Below are 17,248 nucleotides of genomic sequence, written 5' to 3'. Positions count from 1 at the left end.
GAAGGTCGGAGCGGCCGTTGGACTAACCAGCACTTAATGGATTGATTTGGACGACGAAATCGCATAGGTCGATGTGCGGTCCGGAATCGGCACGCTGGTCAGGTCTGTGACTTTGGGTAAGGCAGGTAGGTAGGCAGGTAGGTAGGTAAGGTAAGGTAATAAGAGCACCTATCTTAGTCAAAAGCATATACTACACCAAGTAGAATTTTAATGCGTCGGCCAAATCTTCAAACAAGCCGCGACCCACGCAAAGGAGGTGTCGTGGCCAGTCCCGTCTCATGCTCATTGTGTGGTGTGCCATCTGCGCCGGCGCCGGAGGAAGTTGGTTTTTTTTTCCCCTTCCTCCCTTTCTCTCTTTAACCCACCTGCTGAGGAGCAGTGAGTCAATCCCGGGCCCAGACTGCCCCAGAAGGCACCTCATGCTTGGCTGGAATGAGTAAGGTGGTAAGTTGAGGTAGCCTCTGGGCCTGAAGAGTCGAGTCTACGACCGAGTGCCGGACACCTTGAGGGATGTTGCCGGCCTTCGGGCGTGCTCCGCTGGCAGGTCGGACTTTATTCACTGTGCGAACCTGAGCAGATCGTTGGAGCCGCGCATGAATTCTTTTCCTTTTGGCAGATGTCTACTGTCCACCACCGACCTCCGCACCGTGTAAAGACAGTGCCCACATGCGGCGGGAGAATCCCGGACCACCTGCCCATAACATCGGTGTCTGTCTCGCTGGATCCTTCCCTTTGTGGTGCCCCCCACAGGCGTCCAGCAGACGGCACGTCAATGACCTTACAAAAAGGGCAGCGCGAGGTACCTCAAGCATGCTAAATGATAGTGAAGATACATACATTGGACTGGAAACAGTCATCAGGTACCACCTTCCACTCCCAAGGTTTGGTATGGTAGGTACCTCATTATTTTACATCAGTCACGGCCCTCCGTCTCACATCCCGCGTCATTTTGGCTACTTGACATGAGGTGATTAAAAAACTTCCTCCTCCCAGAAATATTTCCCAAATTTTACCTCTGCCCATTCATTGCCTTGGTTATCCCCGGTTTCTGCTCATCTAGCAATCTTGTCGTATACCAGCCGGCGCTCTACCTCTCCCTTCGACTTCCCACCCAACAACAGCCCAGCAGCTCTTGATCTGGCAGCTTTCTCGTGCTTCTATTTGCCCCGCATCGAAAAATCATACTGCCCCTCCATCCCATCCATCCATCTTGCTCACACAGCAAGACCAGCACAACCCACACATAATGAGCTCAGCACAAGACATCACCGGCGCATCTGCGCATGGAAGACAGCTCGAAGTCTCCGCCAGCTTGGGACTTTCAACTTCGCCAACCGCCACTTTCACCTCCCCCCCTTCAAGCTTCGCTAGAGCCGGCGCTGCTCTTGCCCAGAGGCCAGCCCCCAAGCTTCTGAAGCCCTTCAACACCCAGGACATCAAAATTTTGCTTCTCGAAAATGTCAATCAGACAGGAAAAGATATCCTGACCGAGCAAGGCTACCAGGTCGAGGCTCTCAAGACCTCTCTCCCCGAAGACAAACTCATTGAGAAGATTCGGTAGGCCTCTCCCTTGCCTCGTAGTCTGATGAGGAGAGTCATAGAATGCCTCATACTCATGCAATGTGATCATCCAGGGACGTGCATGTCATTGGTATTCGCTCCAAGACCAAGTTGACCGAGAAGGTCCTGCGTGAGGCCAAGAACCTGCTCGTCATTGGCTGCTTCTGCATCGGCACGAACCAGGTCAACCTCGAATACGCTGCCGCCCACGGCATTGCTGTCTTCAACTCCCCCTTCGCCAATTCGCGCAGTGTTGCAGAGCTCGTTATTGCCGAAATTATCACCCTGGCCCGTCAGCTTGGTGACCGCTCCAACGAGATGCACCGCGGCACCTGGAACAAGGTCAGCTCCAAGTGCTGGGAAATCCGTGGCAAGACGCTCGGTACGTAATCTTGCCATGCCTGACCTCTGTATCGCCAAATGGTGCGGGGGATGCACTATCATTTGCTGACTGTAGATTAGGCATTGTGGGCTATGGCCATATTGGCTCCCAGCTTTCGGTCCTGGCCGAGGCTATGGGCATGAACGTCGTTTACTATGATGTCGTGAACCTGATGGCATTAGGAACCGCGACTCAGGTACCCACTTTGGAAGCCTTGCTCGAGGAGGCCGACTTCGTTACTTTGCACGTGCCTGAGTTGCCAGAGACCAAGAACCTGATCTCTACTGCTCAGCTCGAGAAGATGAAGACTGGCGCTTACTTGATCAACGCCAGTCGCGGGAGCGTTGTCGACATCCAGGCTCTTATTAATGCCATGCGCTCTGGCAAGATCGCTGGTGCTGCTCTTGATGTCTACCCCAACGAGCCGGCGGCCAACGGCGATTATTTTAACAGCTCACTCAACACATGGGGCGAGGATCTGCGTAGCCTGAACAACATCATTTTGACGCCACACATTGGTGGCAGCACCGAGGAGGCCCAGCGCGCTATTGGTGTCGAAGGTAAGGAATACATCCAGGGGTTTGCTCAAGCACGCAAACTAACTCGAATTAGTTGCCGAGGCGCTTGTTCGCTATATCAACCAGGGCACCACGCTCAACAGTGTTAACCTGCCCGAGGTTAACCTGAGATCATTGACTTTGGATGAGCCCGACCACGCTCGTGTAAGCAACTCTTGGCACGACGCCGCTGCTAACAGAAGGCTGATCAATAAATCCAGGTCATCTATATTCACCGCAATGTTCCCGGTGTCTTGCGCAGAGGTGAGAGAATGCCCATGATTAGTACACTTGGTATACCTGTATAGTGCTAACGGACGGCAGTTAACGAGATCCTTGGCAACCACAATGTTGACAAGCAGATTTCCGACAGCAGAGGCGACGTGAGTTACTTTGGAAGTCGAGCATGGAAGCCGGTCTGCTAACTTGGCGCTAGATTGCATACCTCATGGCCGACGTAAGCAGCGTCAAGGCCGAGGACATCAAGGAGATCAACGACGGTCTGGATTCTCTGAGCTGTGAGTACCGATCCGGACATGCGGTCGCAAATTTCAAAGTCACTTACACAAGGATCCAGCACGCATCATGACCCGCGTCTTGTACTAGACGCGCAAGTAGAAACTATGGCATTGGTAAGGCGTTTGTGATGAAGATTCCTGGTTCGTGAAAAAAGAAGGTTCTCAGCGACCCAAGACAGCATCTCAACATGTCGATATGGGATCTGGGCACTTTGGATAAGGGAGTACCGGGTTTCACATCAACTTGAAGGCATATAAAAGCTGGTCGTTAGATAAAATATGGGCATGGCTGGGAAGAAATCAATGTGGTAGAAGTTACAACGAGACAGAACGGAACCAACATTTGCAATTACAGAGAACACGACCTCGATGCGTGGTGCGGACGTTATAACATACATCCATGGCACAAGGTAAGGAAGGCAGCGCCTAATACCAACTGTCCCGCCATGGACACTAGGTACTTTACTGTGCACGTGCTTGGTTGGTTATGCATACCTACTGCTGCTCAGTGCCTCAGGATAGCAGATGAACATGGCGGTGAGTATGAGCACCGAACAGCCTATCAGAAGTGAGAATTAGCAAAAGGGGTCAGGCTAACTCGGAAATTGTGTTGATGCAGCGGAGCCGAGCCCGGGCCTCAAGTCCACAACGCATGAGCACGCCCCTCCCCGCTTTCCCCCAAAATTATCATGGATGAAGAAGATCGATCTTCATTGAGAAGAGAGAAAGAGGAGTACATAGTTGATCGCTGACGAGGGAGCGGGAACTGGCCAATGCTGGTCAGTCTACGAAAGCCAGTGTCGGATCCTTAGAGCAAAACACAAGGGATTGAGGAAACGACATACATGATCATCAATCGGGCTGTCACTGTTCTGCCAGCGTCTGGATGCCATGAGCTCGTGAGCCAGTGACGATGGTACGAGTGGCATCCGGCAGGCAGCTTGGGCAGCGTTGTTTGCATGGAAAATGGCATGACGGGAAATACTGGCACGGTGTGAAATCCCCAGCGGTATGGAGCTGAGTGAAATTTGCCCTCTGAATACACAGGTTTGACTGGGAGCAAAGTGGATGGCGAAAGGGGCTGCAGGGGACTCGGGGAGGATAGGATGGGACCTATGAAGACAACCCAGGCGGCAGGGGCAAGGGCAGGCGTTTGGTGATGGATACAGGCAAGTCACTTGTTTGTGTCGTTGTATGCAAATTGCCCGATTTCAACAACATTCAGGAAGTCTAGAAAACGAAGCAGCGCTGAGTATGACCATGTTGAGGGATACAAGCGTGTATTCGGGCTTGGTTCAGTGTGTGACAGAGGAGTTAGCGTACAGGTAGAGAGACTGTGTGTGTGAACAATACGGTGCACAGCGCAAAGAAGGATCCATAGGTATTGCCATTCGTTAAGGTAGGGCGCTAGGACAGCAAGGAAAAGGAGACATCACTGTGACTGACAACGACGACGCGTTGGCGAACTGACGGGGTGTGTCTGAGGGTCAACATGTCTGTGGTTACCGGCTGGGTAGCTTGGGACGAAAGCTCTCAGCACGGCTTTCCTTGGATTTCCTGGACGCTTTCCACGCCGTCTGGCGCAGACCCGAGAGTGACGGTTGTTTCAACCTTCGTCTTTGTTGGTTGTCAGCCAGCCAGAGTTTGCGGTTCATAGGGCGTCTCGGTGCTTTAGTATCTAGGCACTGTACGCTACACCGAGCTGGACTGGCCTATGAGAACTGGAGGGTTCAACTATTGAAGAGATGGAGAGCCAGTAAGGAAAGGAAAACATGACCGAATGGAATGGATGGTGCTGCTGATGACATTGGTATCTCATCGATCCCTCCAAGCCACTTGCAATGGTGCCTAATGATTTCATGCCAGAATTCTTCCGATACCAATCATGGTGCGAACTCGGGGTGCTCGTTGCAGAAAGTCTCCTCGACTTTTCTTGACTGTCACCAATGAAGGAGCCGAATGTCACAAAAGGCAGCGAGAAGCTGACCGGAGTAGGAGCCTGATTTGGGTTGACTTAACAATTTGGTCGGATGCTTCAAACCACCTTACGGATGCCACCAAGACAGAATGGTTTAGTTGCTGACCTACGGCGGCCGGACCATCCCCTTCCCGTCCTCCCGGCGAAGATGTCAAAGGAAACTCTCAATAGAGAATTCGAGGTTGAAAGACAACAGTCTGAGCATAGGTGGATTCGAGTCTCCGTAGTTCGTCTGACTGGCTCATATTGTTGCCTTCCAAGATTGGTCCGACCATGCTGGGCGATCTTCTCTTTGGCCATGAGGTAGTAACATACTTAAGTCCGAGGCAAATTGAATTGATATTGACTTGCCTGCCTGGCATTTTTGAAGCCTGTTCCCCTCCGCTACCGATCTGGACGCGTCTACCTTAGTACCTGCAAATCACTATCTTTAGACCCGCGCTGCATTACCTAAGGCAAGGTACCACGGGTTCCAATGGAACACGGGAATCCTCATAATAGGGTGGACAGAAGATACTGCTTCAGACACCGTCCTAAGGTAACTTGGCTTAGTAAGGTACACCCAGGCACCTTACTGCCACTGCCTACCTCAGGAACCACGTAATACCTAGGAGTAAGGTAGGTAGGTACCTACATTTGCAGCGGCCAGAAACATCACCTCACCTCAGGGCGCTCGTCCCTCCAACTGGCCAAGCCCAGCTCTCTCTCACCTGGCGTTTTTACTTGGTGCCCCTGTCCACGTCCGCCTCCACGTCCGTTGGAATCTCAAAAAGTTGTCCAGTTCTGTTGTTCACACCAGGTACGGCCGTCCTCCTTTCTTCAGCTGCCATTGATCTACCCGCCCCTTTCACGTCCTATTCTTCGCCTTTACATCTGCGTGCAATCTATCCCAACTTGTCAAATTCTTGGAGATAAACCCGCTGGTCGTTCGTTGAACATTGCGTAGCGTGCACTCTCATTCTCTTGTCTCTCTTGTCACCTCCCATCCTTCATCAATCATCTCTTACAAGGGCCCCATACAAAACGTACCCATAAGGTTGGTACCAAATCTAGGCTGGCCTGCCCTTCATCTCCAAAGCCACCTTCCATCTTCCTCGTCTCCTACTCTTCCATCTTCTCATCCCCTACCTCGACGACCAACGCGAAGCAGACGACGACGACGACGACGACTACGATCGAGACAGCGATAGTAGCGAGTCCGACACACAAGACAGGCCAACGGTATTTGCCTCTGGCAATCACCATAAGCAATCTCTCTCGCAACTCTTGCCCACTCGCTTGCCCATGAATCTCACGAATTGCTCCGAGCTCCCAGCCCTAGACCTACCGAATCCCATCCGCCAATCTTCCCGGGAATACTAGTTCTCCTCCATCGCCATCTCCGGTACTTAGTTCATCGATCACCTTCGAAGCTGTCACAATGTCGGAGAACTACGATGTCGGAACGCGGGCGTGGCAGCCCGATGCTACAGAGGGCTGGGTCGCGTCCGAGGTTGTCAACAAGACCCAGGATGGCTCAAAGGTTAAGCTTGTTTTCAAGCTGGACAATGGTGAGGTACGGTCTCTCTAATGCCCTGGCCAGGCCTACAAACGCGTATTGACGACCACATAGGAGAAGACGGTTGAGGTCACCGCCGAGGCACTCCAGAAAGGCGATTCATCCCTGCCTCCCCTGATGAATCCGACCATGCTCGAGGCCAGCGACGACTTGACGAATTTGTCCCATCTCAACGAGCCTGCAGGTACGCTACTTATCTTGCATTGATACTCTAGCAATGTCATAGCTGACTCTACGTGCTTCTAGTCTTGCAAGCCATCCGCCTTCGATATGCCCAGAAGGAAATTTACACATACAGTGGAATCGTCCTGATTGCGGCGAACCCTTTCGCGAGAGTAGACTCGCTCTACGTCCCAGGCATGGTCCAGGTCTATGCTGGCAAGCAGAGAGCAACGCAAGCACCGCACTTGTTCGCCATTGCAGAAGAAGCTTTCATGTAGGGCAATCTGTTCTCGCGCTATGTCATGACGGTAGTCACAGAATACTGGCTAACTTTTTGCAGTGATATGGTGCGAAGCGGAAAGAACCAGACTGTTGTCGTGTCTGGAGAGTCCGGTGCTGGAAAAACGGTCAGCGCCAAGTACATTATGCGATACTTCGCAACCAGAGAATCCCCTGACAATCCGGGAACGCGGTCCAAAAAAGGCGCCGAAGCTATGAGCGAAACAGAAGAACAGATCTTGGCTACGAATCCCATCATGGAGGCCTTCGGAAACGCAAAGACAACGCGCAACGATAACTCGTCACGATTCGGCAAATACATAGAGATTATGTTCGACGACAAAACCAACATCATTGGTGCTAAGATTCGCACCTACCTCTTAGAACGATCCAGACTTGTCTTCCAACCCCTGAAGGAGCGCAACTACCACATTTTCTACCAGCTTGTTGCCGGTGCCTCTGACAAGGAGCGTCAGGATCTGCATCTGCTGCCCATTGAGGAGTTTGAGTATCTCAACCAGGGTAACTGCCCAACGATCGATGGCGTGGATGATAAGGCCGAGTTTGAGGCCACAAAGGCGTCTCTGCGGACAATTGGTGTCACCGACGCACAACAGTCGGAGATCTTCAAACTCCTGTCTGGTTTGCTGCACCTCGGCAACATCAAAATTGGAGCCTCACGCAACGATAGTGTCCTCGCGCCTACAGAGCCCTCACTTGAATTGGCTTCATCGATTCTAGGTGTCAACGGAACTGAGTTTGCCAAGTGGATCGTCAAAAAGCAGCTGGTCACCAGAGGCGAAAAGATTACGTCAAACTTGACGCAGGCTCAAGCCATTGTCGTCCGTGATTCGGTAGCGAAGTTCATCTACTCCAGCCTTTTCGACTGGCTCGTCGACATCATCAACCACAGTCTGGCAACTGAAGAAGTCTTGAATCGCGTCATCTCATTCATTGGTGTGCTTGATATTTATGGCTTTGAGCACTTCGCCAAGAACTCTTTCGAGCAGTTCTGCATTAACTACGCCAATGAGAAGCTACAGCAAGAATTCAACCAACACGTTTTTAAGCTGGAGCAAGAGGAGTATCTAAGGGAAAAGATCGACTGGACTTTCATCGAGTTTTCCGACAATCAACCAGCTATTGATCTTATCGAAGGCAAGCTCGGTATCCTGTCCCTGCTGGACGAAGAGTCCCGTCTTCCCATGGGCTCCGACGAGCAATTTGTCACGAAACTGCACCACAACTACGGCACCGACAAGCACAAGTTCTACAAAAAGCCTAGATTCGGCAAGTCCGCTTTCACTGTGTGCCACTATGCTGTGGATGTCACCTACGAATCTGAGGGTTTCATCGAAAAGAATCGGGACACCGTGCCTGATGAGCATATGGCGGTTCTCCGTGCCTCGACGAATAAGTTCCTCCGCGATGTTTTGGATGCAGCTTCTGCCGTGCGTGAAAAGGACGTCGCCTCCGCTTCATCGAGCTCAGTGAAGCCCGCCGCTGGTAGGAAGATCGGCGTGGCTGTCAACAGAAAGCCGACGCTGGGAGGTATCTTCCGTTCTTCGCTCATCGAGCTCATGAACACCATCAATAACACAGACGTTCACTACATTCGTTGCATCAAGCCTAACGAGGCGAAAGAGGCGTGGAAGTTCGAGGGCCCCATGGTCCTCAGTCAGTTGCGGGCCTGTGGTGTTCTCGAGACTGTTCGCATAAGTTGCGCTGGTTACCCTACTCGATGGACATACGAGGAGTTTGCCCTGCGCTACTACATGCTTATCAACTCGGACCTGTGGGCGTCAGAGATTCGGGAAATGGCCAACGCTATCCTTACCAAGGCACTTGGCACCAGCTCTGGCAAAGGTTCCGATAAGTACCAGCTGGGCCTCACCAAGATCTTTTTCCGTGCCGGCATGCTCGCCTTCCTCGAGAACCTGCGTACAAACCGTCTCAACGATTGCGCCATTCTCATTCAAAAGAACCTCCGTGCTAAGTTCTACCGCCGTCGCTACCTCGAGGCCCGCAAAGCCATCGTGACTTTTCAGTCCGCAGTGCGAGCCTACAACGCGCGGAAGCAAGTCCAGGAGCTCCGCACCGTCAAAGCTGCAACAACAATACAGCGGGTTTGGCGTGGTCAACGGCAAAGAAAGGAGTACATACGCATCAGGAACGATGTCGTCCTGGCGCAAGCGGCGGCCAAAGGTTACCTTCGACGAAAAGAAATCATGGAGACCCGCGTAGGTAATGCGGCTATGCTCATCCAGCGTGTGTGGCGGTCTCGACGACAGGTCTTGGCTTGGAGGCAATACAGGAAGAAGGTCACTCTTATTCAGAGCCTGTGGCGTGGTAAACTCGCCCGTCGGGATTACAAGAAGACTCGGGAGGAAGCCCGTGATCTGAAGCAGATCTCGTACAAGCTCGAAAACAAGGTCGTCGAGCTGACACAATCTCTCGGCACCATGAAGGCACAGAACAAGAACTTGTCGTCACAGGTGGAGAACTATGAGGGCCAAATCAAGGCGTGGAAGAACCGCCACAATGCCTTGGAGGCTCGGACGAAGGAGCTCCAGACCGAGGCCAACCAGGGTAGCATTGCAGTTGCTAGGCTGCAGGCAATGGAGGACGAGATGAAGAAGCTCCAGCAGAGCTTCGAGGAATCAACGTCCAATATCAAGAGAATGCAGGAGGAAGAGCGGGAGCTGAGAGAATCTTTGCGCTCCACGAGCACAGAGCTAGACACTGTTCGTCAACAGAGTGCACAGATCGAGAGCGAGAAGCTTTCACTGCGCCAGCAGCTCGCCGAACTCCAAGATCAGCTGGAACTGGCAAGAAGGCTAGCCCCGACCAACGGCGAGCTTGCCAACGGGGCTGTCCAGGCGCCGCCGTCGGCAGCGCCTGGCCTCATCAATCTTGTGTCCTCCAAGAAACCGAAGAGGAGGAGTGCTGGTGCCGAACCCAGCACAGCTGTGGACCGCTTCAGCGCTGCTTATAATCCCCGTCCCGTTTCGATGGCCATCACCAGCACTGCCCACAGACAGAACCTGCAGGGCACAGGCTTCATGCCTGGTGTCGATAACATCGAGCTCGAGCTCGAGACGCTCTTGGCTGATGAAGATGGTCTAAATGAGGAGGTCACCATGGGTCTTATCCGTAATCTCAAGATTCCTTCGCCCAACACCAATCCACCACCGTCTGACAAGGAGGTTCTTTTCCCCTCTTATCTCATCAACTTGGTTACCTCCGAGATGTGGAACAATGGCTTTGTCAAGGAGTCAGAGCGCTTCCTCGCCAATGTCATGCAGTCGATTCAGCAGGAAGTCATGCAGCATGACGGCGATGAGGCCATCAACCCGGGGGCCTTCTGGCTCTCCAACGTGCATGAAATGCTGTCGTTCGTTTTCCTTGCAGAAGACTGGTACGAAGCGCAGAAGACGGATAACTATGAGTACGATCGTCTTCTGGAAATTGTCAAGCACGACTTGGAGAGTTTGGAGTTCAATATCTACCACACCTGGATGAAGGTCTTGAAGAAGAAGCTGCAGAAGATGATCATCCCCGCCATCATTGAGTCTCAGTCGCTTCCGGGCTTTGTCACCAACGAAAGCAGTCGTTTCCTTGGCAAACTTCTGCAGTCCAACTCTACTCCCGCCTACAGCATGGACAACCTGCTTAGCTTACTCAACAGCGTGTTCCGCGCCATGAAGGCCTACTACCTCGAAGACTCTATCATTACGCAGACCATCACTGAACTCCTTCGTCTCGTTGGCGTCACCGCCTTCAACGACCTCCTGATGAGACGCAACTTCCTCTCCTGGAAGCGTGGTCTTCAGATCAACTACAACATCACGCGTATCGAGGAGTGGTGTAAGAGTCACGATATGCCCGAAGGCACTCTGCAATTAGAGCACTTAATGGTAATGCGCCCAAAACGCGGCCGAATCAAGCAAAGCTAACCCTTTCTACAGCAAGCAACGAAGCTTCTTCAATTGAAGAAGGCAACACTGAATGATATTGAGATTATTCAGGATATCTGCTGGATGTGAGTTGAATTCCGTTTCATGCACGACAAGGTTGTGTGGAAGCTGCTGACAAAATGTTCCTCCACAGGCTGTCGCCCAACCAGATTCAAAAGCTCCTAAACCAGTACTTGGTCGCAGACTATGAGCAGCCCATCAACGGCGAGATCATGAAGGCTGTTGCCTCCAGAGTCACGGAAAAGAGTGATGTACTGCTGCTCCAGGCTGTCGACATGGACGACAGTGGACCGTACGAGATTGCCGAACCCAGAGTCATCACCGCTCTAGAGACTTATACTCCTTCATGTATGTGAACTGCAGCAAAAGTCGTACCTGATCTGGCCTCGCTAACAACGCATGAATAGGGCTTCAAACCCCACGACTGAAACGTCTTGCTGAGATTGTGTCTGCTCAAGCAATTGCTCAGCAAGAGAAGCTCGAGTACGATCCCGAGGACGACTTCGAGCCCAACGGCGACCTCGCCGAGGTTGATGAGGAAGATGTGGCCGCATAACCGTGTACAGCCAAACGATATTAGAAGATGACCTTGTCTGTCTTGATAAGTAGACAGGTAGGCGATAGAGCCTGCCCTGTAGAGTGTTCTGTCCTTATTCTGCTCGCTGGTCTCTACCTAGGACTGGCCACTGAAATGATGACGACTATCAAGTGAGCGGTGGCCAGGAATGGGTGGTGGTGTGTCGGTAGCTTCTTTAGGGAGCTAAGCCTGGGGATTTACTACGTCAGGTTCTCGCATGGATAATGTAGAAAGAAGCAATAGTTGTGATGGCGTCCAGTCTCATCGTGGATGTTGCCGATTGAGTGATTAAGAGGAAGTGGGGAAGATAGGGGGTTGGAAAGACTTGTGTAACAAACACACTCTCCCAGCCTATTCATATTCGAAAGTTTGGGGGGGACGGCGGCTCAGACCCTGTAAAAGTAGCGCCCAATCTGTTTCCTATTCACGTAGCAAGCATTCAAGTGGCAGAGGCGGGATAAGGCTCCGCAATGTTGCCAATACGTTATTTCCAAGTGCTTGATTCCCCTCCTCCCCTTGAATGATTCAATGCTCAGAGACTCTTGAACGCACATATTAAGTAAATGTCATCTTATCTGCGTTGACATTGGGAACAACTTACCCCCAACCTGGGAGCTGGAAGCCGTAGATAGATGATTTGCTTGCGGGCGGCAGGCTGGCGCCCCGCACGTGACCGTCACACACACACCAACCCTATCCATAAGTTGCTGTCGGAGTGCTGTAATTCATAGCGAGCATTCATGCTACCTTAAGTGGCCCTCATCGGACTCACTTACATGCAATGCAATAAACGAAGCTTTTCGCATCCCGTTTTGTTCTCTATCCTTTTCTACCTCCCTCCCAGCAGTACTCGACTTAACTATAGTCAGCCTGAAACCAGCACTATCTTTAGTCGCTCAATTCAAACATCGAGACGAAATCTTTCATCGACATGAGAACGTCACCAAACATCATTGTCACTGGTACGCCAGGCGTGGGCAAGACGACACACTGCGAAGAGCTCGCCAGGCGTACAGGCCTCAAGCACCTCTCGGTTAACCAAGTTGTCAAAGATCGGGAGTGCCATGAGGGCTGGGACGACGAGTTTCAGAGTTGGATTGTTGACGAGGACAAGGTTTGTCGTTCTATGACATTCATTTGTGGGAAATGAAGTCCACAATTGCGAAAATCCTCACACACAGTATCCCTGTTGCTTAGTTGTTCGCTGTACTGATGAATCCGGGGTTCAGTTGCTCGATGCCATTGAGGGAGACGTTCAGGATGGGGGCTACATTATTGACTGGCACGCCTGCGACTTGTTCCCCAAAAGTTGGATTGACCTCGTTGTTGTGCTGCGTGTGGATTCGACCACACTCTATGATCGTCTAGCAGCAAGGTAAGGGAGTCCTGTGTGGTCCTATGTTGTTCTTCGTCTACCTTTACCCCCTCCATCTCTTTCTCTTCGTCTTCCCAATGAGTGGCAGCAAGGTCGTCAGTAAGGATGATGACGAGAGCTAACACGACTGGGTTGGCTCCATTCAGGAAATATCCCGAGACCAAACTCCAGGAAAATCTAGACTCGGAAATCATGGAGGTCTTGCTGCAAGAGGCCAGGGAGGCCTTCGATGAGGAGATAGTTGTGGAGCTTACAAGCAACACATCCGATGAAATGGAGACCAACATTTCCAGGGTTGAGGCATGGCTCGAGCAATGGAAGAAGGATCACTCGTCATGACGAGGTGGATGAGGACGATGGAGTGACGACGCATCAGGGAAAATGAATGCGAGCTCGGTCTCGTTGGGAAATTAAGTCCGTCGCGGGGAGGTGCCAGGGTAAAGAGGTCTTCTTTATCGCACCGCTTGTGAAAGTGCTGACGATGCTACATGGGAGAAGGAGCTACATAGATATGTTCGTATCCAAAAGACCTTTAGGCGTTGTCTCTAGGCAGGGTTTCGTTCCTACGCAAGGGTCTGCTTCGCAACAATTCTTATAATTGGGCGCATCACGCGCAAGTCTTTTCCTGTGCCTCCGACATCAGACTATAGTATATGCAACTAGACGATGTCAGGAAAGTGGATAATGCAACAGAGCGCTATCACCTTCTCCAGCATTGAGCAAAGTGGTCGATGGGGGCACGATGACTCTCTTACATACATAACACGAATGATTGTACTTATACGTCAAATCCATTGTGGAACACCTCGCACATAGCTTACCCTCCAGACAGCACACCTCTTCACCGGACCGGAACTTTAGCCTTTCCCATCTCTTCGTCATGGCTACCCCACCGACGGTCAAATTCATCACTGGCAATGCCAATAAGTTGCGGGAGGTCAAGGCCATCCTGGAACCAGCAATCACGGTACAAAGCCACGCTGTTGACCTCGAGGAGGTTCAAGGCACAGTTGAGGAAGTCACCCTAGCCAAATGTCGCAAGGCTGCCGAGACTGTGAGTAGCGGTATCTCGAAACACACAGAGTGTAATCCTTAGCATGTTAATTCATTCCGTTTGATCATCTTCTAGATCCAAGGGCCTGTCCTGGTTGAAGACACTTGTCTCTGCTTTAAGGCTCTCGGTGATCTCCCAGGCCCTTATATGTAGGTTATGTTGGGGCCGATACGCATTCCTGTCTACCCGCCTCGCACTGTCTTCGATGACTGACCGTTCTCACCCAGAAAATGGTTCATGGAATCCATCGGCCACCAAGGCCTAAACAATCTACTAGTTGCCTATGAGGATAAATCCGCCGATGCCGTATGCACCTTTGCCTACTCGCCGGGTCCCGGAAGCGAACCTCTCCTCTTCCAGGGACGGACCAGAGTAAGCAACCAACATTGTTGTTCGTTCCTAAACCTTTGCCAACGTTTTAACTAGGGCAAGATCGTGCCGCCTCGAGGCCCGGTTGACTTTGGTAAGCAGGACTCTGGCACACCGTGGTGTAATCTTTCCGGTGTGTTGTTGCTAACCACATCAAGGGTGGGATGCCATTTTCGAATACAATGGCCAGACGTAAGTCTACCATCGAGTGTTGGCAGATGTTTGCCTCGCTAATGAGTCATCAAGCTATGCCGAGATGGACAAGGCGGCCAAAAACAAGATCTCTCACCGCGGTCTTGCTCTCGCCAAGTTGCAGGACTGGTTCGCTCAACAGCGAGCCGAGTGACCGCCATAGATGAGACGCACACGATCGGGCCTGATCGATTTGACAGCTCTTGAACCGATTCTAAATTAAAGAGCTACTGCGCACTGTCGAGGTCACAGCAATTCGGCTATCAAGTCTGTGATGTGGTTAGCCCGGTCTAGGCCGATCTCTGTGCTCAGGACCTACCTCAGGATTTCGAACTCGCGGTATCGTCGAAGGTACTTGGCGCCCCGGCGATATGGCTTTAGAGATTCATCTGCTGATTTGTGCTTAAAAGTTTGGCCAATAAGCCGGGCAAGCGCGGGTGGATCGCGAAATACGGGGTCAAAGACGAGCAGATTAGCAGTGCCATGCTTTTGTTTTTCGAAGCCAACGATTGTCAATGAATGGCCTAGACATGATATCCCTCTTAGCAGACTGTCTTCTTTCGCGGGGTAAGAACAATGACTTACCGGCATGCTGGAAGTATATGGGCGGAAGTGACGTGCAGGTTACTTTTGAGCCTTGGCGATGCACTTCCTGCTTGAAGTACTGCTCGACGGCCATCATCAGCTTGGCCTCAGACTTTCCTTGTTCCTGGTCTCTGAACCCCTGAGCAGTGCATCTGCCTCACCGTTAGCCATTTGCTTACATGAGTTTCAATACTTATACACCCACGGTATTTGAAGGCCAACGAAGAGTGCCTGGGCCTAGGAGCCTCAGAAGTTAGGCCAAGAATTCAATGATGTTGCCGGTTGGTCCCCGTCTTACCTCTGGAGTACCAATATACTTGCGAGTCCCCTTGATGCCACCGGTTTCAACCCGCCCCTGGGAATTGATACCGAGGTCCCAGGCTCTCTCGATGAGTTCCTGGATCTCGAATATAGTAGGCAGTCGGCCCTGAAAACGATCCACGCCAGGGGCATTGGCGCCAATGATGTAAGAAATCATCATTTGAATATTGCGATAGCCGCAAAAACCTCCTAGAAGTGATTGAGCATCAGCTTTTCCCAATGAGTTTGTCGCGACTACGATACCTTCTTTCTTGAGCTTTGATACATGCTGGACGGCCGGGTCGCATAAGTAGGCATATTCGGTGGACTTGCTCTGGCTCAAGAGCTGCTCGAGAACAGAAATCACCCCTACCTGCGTCAGTTTCACCTGACCACGCCGCAGCAGGGCACTCACCGTCGCTCTTGACTTCGCCGCCTTTATGAAGAAGAGTTACGAGCCAGTCTGGCATCTGCTGTTCATGCGCATATTTCCCCAGCTCTGCTTTCTAAGGAGGATCAGTCGGAATTCTGTGTCAAATAAATCAGGAGGAATTTCTGTACTCCGAGTCGTTTCTCTCCATCCTTGCCTTTCGACTTTGCTGTGAGCGACAGCAGTTTTCCCCATTGCTCAACGCTCGCATTCTGACCTTCGGCAGCGGTTTCGCGGTGGCTACTAGAGGCGGCGGCAACAGTTGAAGTATTGGGTCGCCGAGATTGGATGACGGCTTGGGAATTAGGGTTCTCAGCAACTTGGCGGTCTTCTTCTAGGTGAAGGTCCATATGATAGTCGATTTCTGCCAGAGGAATGCTTTCACCGCATCCCTCGATTGGACAGTCGGCATACTGCTCTCGCGGCGTCCCAGTTGCGGGTGCGAAAGAGTGAGAATCGTCTTCCTCGGGGTGGAAAGTCTCCATGTGCTGGGGTGTAGTTAGCAGACTGTAGAGACATTTGAATAGAATCAGACTTACCAGCAACATCTCGAGCTCTCCTCCACTAGCCTTCGCACAAAAGGGACAGACCATGTTCTGCTCCATGGTAACAGACCTCAGCTGGGCCAGGCTAGCCAGGTTGATATCCTATGGAGTCGGAGGCGAGCTGTATGAGATGAAGTTGGAATGAGACAAGTGGAACGACGGCAATATAAAGGCCAGTGCGATGCAACACATACGAACGCCTGCTGCTTCGGTGAATGGGCACTTTGCTTGATCAACTGAGAGGATCCAGTAAAAGCTTGTTTGCCTCAATGCATTGTTGTATACCTAGTGTTCGACGCTTGACTTGAGATGCTGCACGAATGAGGGCACAAAGATGGTAGATTCCTTGTGCAGGGTTCTCCTAGGGGCCCAAGTGAGAGCTGCTTGTCAATGTATGTACTGCGAGAGAAAATAGGTTCCCGGCCTTGCTGCTTTCAATATTCTCATAAACTCAACGGGCAGACAAGGCTGTTAGAGGATATGTATATGAGGCATGGGAGGAATTAGTAGTAGCATGTCGCATTAGACAGTTCCCGGGGCAGCGACCAAACCGGAGACTCCACGAGTTGATTTCCTACCTGGCTGATGTAAGATCAGGGGGTCCACAGGCCCAATTTGCGCGCCCAACCAGCAAATGGGCAAGGCACAGTCGGCGCCTGAGTTATAGGAATAACAATGTGCATTGAACAAGGTAGGCCCCATCCTCCCACCCAAGCTGCCAGTACCACATTAGGTAGTAAGTTTGTCAAGTGAGGTATGGTTATTAGGTACTTCGGAAGTGATTATTATCATCATTATCGCGACTAAGTACCTTACCTTATCCTTATCCTTTTCCATACGGATACTTCTC

At 51.6% G+C, this 17,248-nt stretch overlaps 5 protein-coding genes across 5 annotated transcripts; 4 read left to right on the top strand and 1 right to left on the bottom strand.

Moving 5' to 3' along the window:
* The first annotated feature begins 924 nt into the window (after window positions 1-924).
* On the top strand, window positions 925-3,371 carry HER10_EVM0002192 (D-isomer specific 2-hydroxyacid dehydrogenase). The gene is made up of 8 exons (XM_035471915.1): window positions 925-1,557; window positions 1,635-1,942; window positions 2,023-2,502; window positions 2,555-2,664; window positions 2,721-2,763; window positions 2,824-2,882; window positions 2,936-3,017; window positions 3,077-3,371. Exons 1-8 carry the CDS (start codon window positions 1,247-1,249, stop codon window positions 3,103-3,105), a joined length of 1,422 nt encoding a protein of 473 aa, XP_035332251.1. The 5' UTR covers window positions 925-1,246; the 3' UTR covers window positions 3,106-3,371.
* Window positions 3,372-5,652: 2,281 nt separating this feature from the next.
* HER10_EVM0001155 (uncharacterized protein) lies at window positions 5,653-12,005 on the top strand. Its single transcript, XM_035470911.1, has 7 exons — window positions 5,653-6,550; window positions 6,608-6,737; window positions 6,800-6,989; window positions 7,056-10,911; window positions 10,963-11,036; window positions 11,105-11,319; window positions 11,379-12,005. Exons 1-7 carry the CDS (start codon window positions 6,416-6,418, stop codon window positions 11,525-11,527), a joined length of 4,749 nt encoding a protein of 1,582 aa, XP_035332121.1. The 5' UTR covers window positions 5,653-6,415; the 3' UTR covers window positions 11,528-12,005.
* A 307-nt stretch (window positions 12,006-12,312) lies between these two features.
* HER10_EVM0000073 (POS9-activating factor FAP7) lies at window positions 12,313-13,497 on the top strand. The gene is made up of 3 exons (XM_035469868.1): window positions 12,313-12,662; window positions 12,778-12,923; window positions 13,070-13,497. The coding sequence occupies exons 1-3, from the start codon at window positions 12,480-12,482 to the stop codon at window positions 13,260-13,262; spliced, it is 522 nt and encodes a 173-aa protein (XP_035331995.1). The 5' UTR covers window positions 12,313-12,479; the 3' UTR covers window positions 13,263-13,497.
* A 255-nt stretch (window positions 13,498-13,752) lies between these two features.
* Window positions 13,753-16,990, bottom strand: HER10_EVM0009882 (peptidase family C78). The gene is made up of 8 exons (XM_035479354.1): window positions 16,393-16,990; window positions 15,985-16,341; window positions 15,839-15,929; window positions 15,422-15,792; window positions 15,329-15,360; window positions 15,124-15,275; window positions 14,858-15,062; window positions 13,753-14,807 (listed from the first exon to the last, which is right to left on the bottom strand). The coding sequence occupies exons 1-8, from the start codon at window positions 16,456-16,458 to the stop codon at window positions 14,753-14,755; spliced, it is 1,329 nt and encodes a 442-aa protein (XP_035333164.1). The 5' UTR covers window positions 16,459-16,990; the 3' UTR covers window positions 13,753-14,752.
* On the top strand, window positions 13,804-14,692 carry HER10_EVM0004479 (Ham1 family protein; the record flags this gene model as incomplete). The annotated part of the gene is made up of 6 exons (XM_035474121.1): window positions 13,804-13,977; window positions 14,053-14,126; window positions 14,205-14,349; window positions 14,404-14,440; window positions 14,505-14,538; window positions 14,593-14,692. 6 exons carry the CDS (start codon window positions 13,804-13,806, stop codon window positions 14,690-14,692), a joined length of 564 nt encoding a protein of 187 aa, XP_035332503.1.
* Window positions 16,991-17,248: the final 258 nt, after the last annotated feature.

Source organism: Colletotrichum scovillei (genome assembly GCF_011075155.1).
Source record: "Colletotrichum scovillei strain TJNH1 chromosome Unknown Contig00006, whole genome shotgun sequence".
Lineage (NCBI taxonomy): Eukaryota > Fungi > Ascomycota > Sordariomycetes > Glomerellales > Glomerellaceae > Colletotrichum > Colletotrichum scovillei.
The sequence above is the reverse complement of the archived record's forward strand: the minus strand, read 5'-3'. Positions and strand labels throughout refer to the sequence as shown.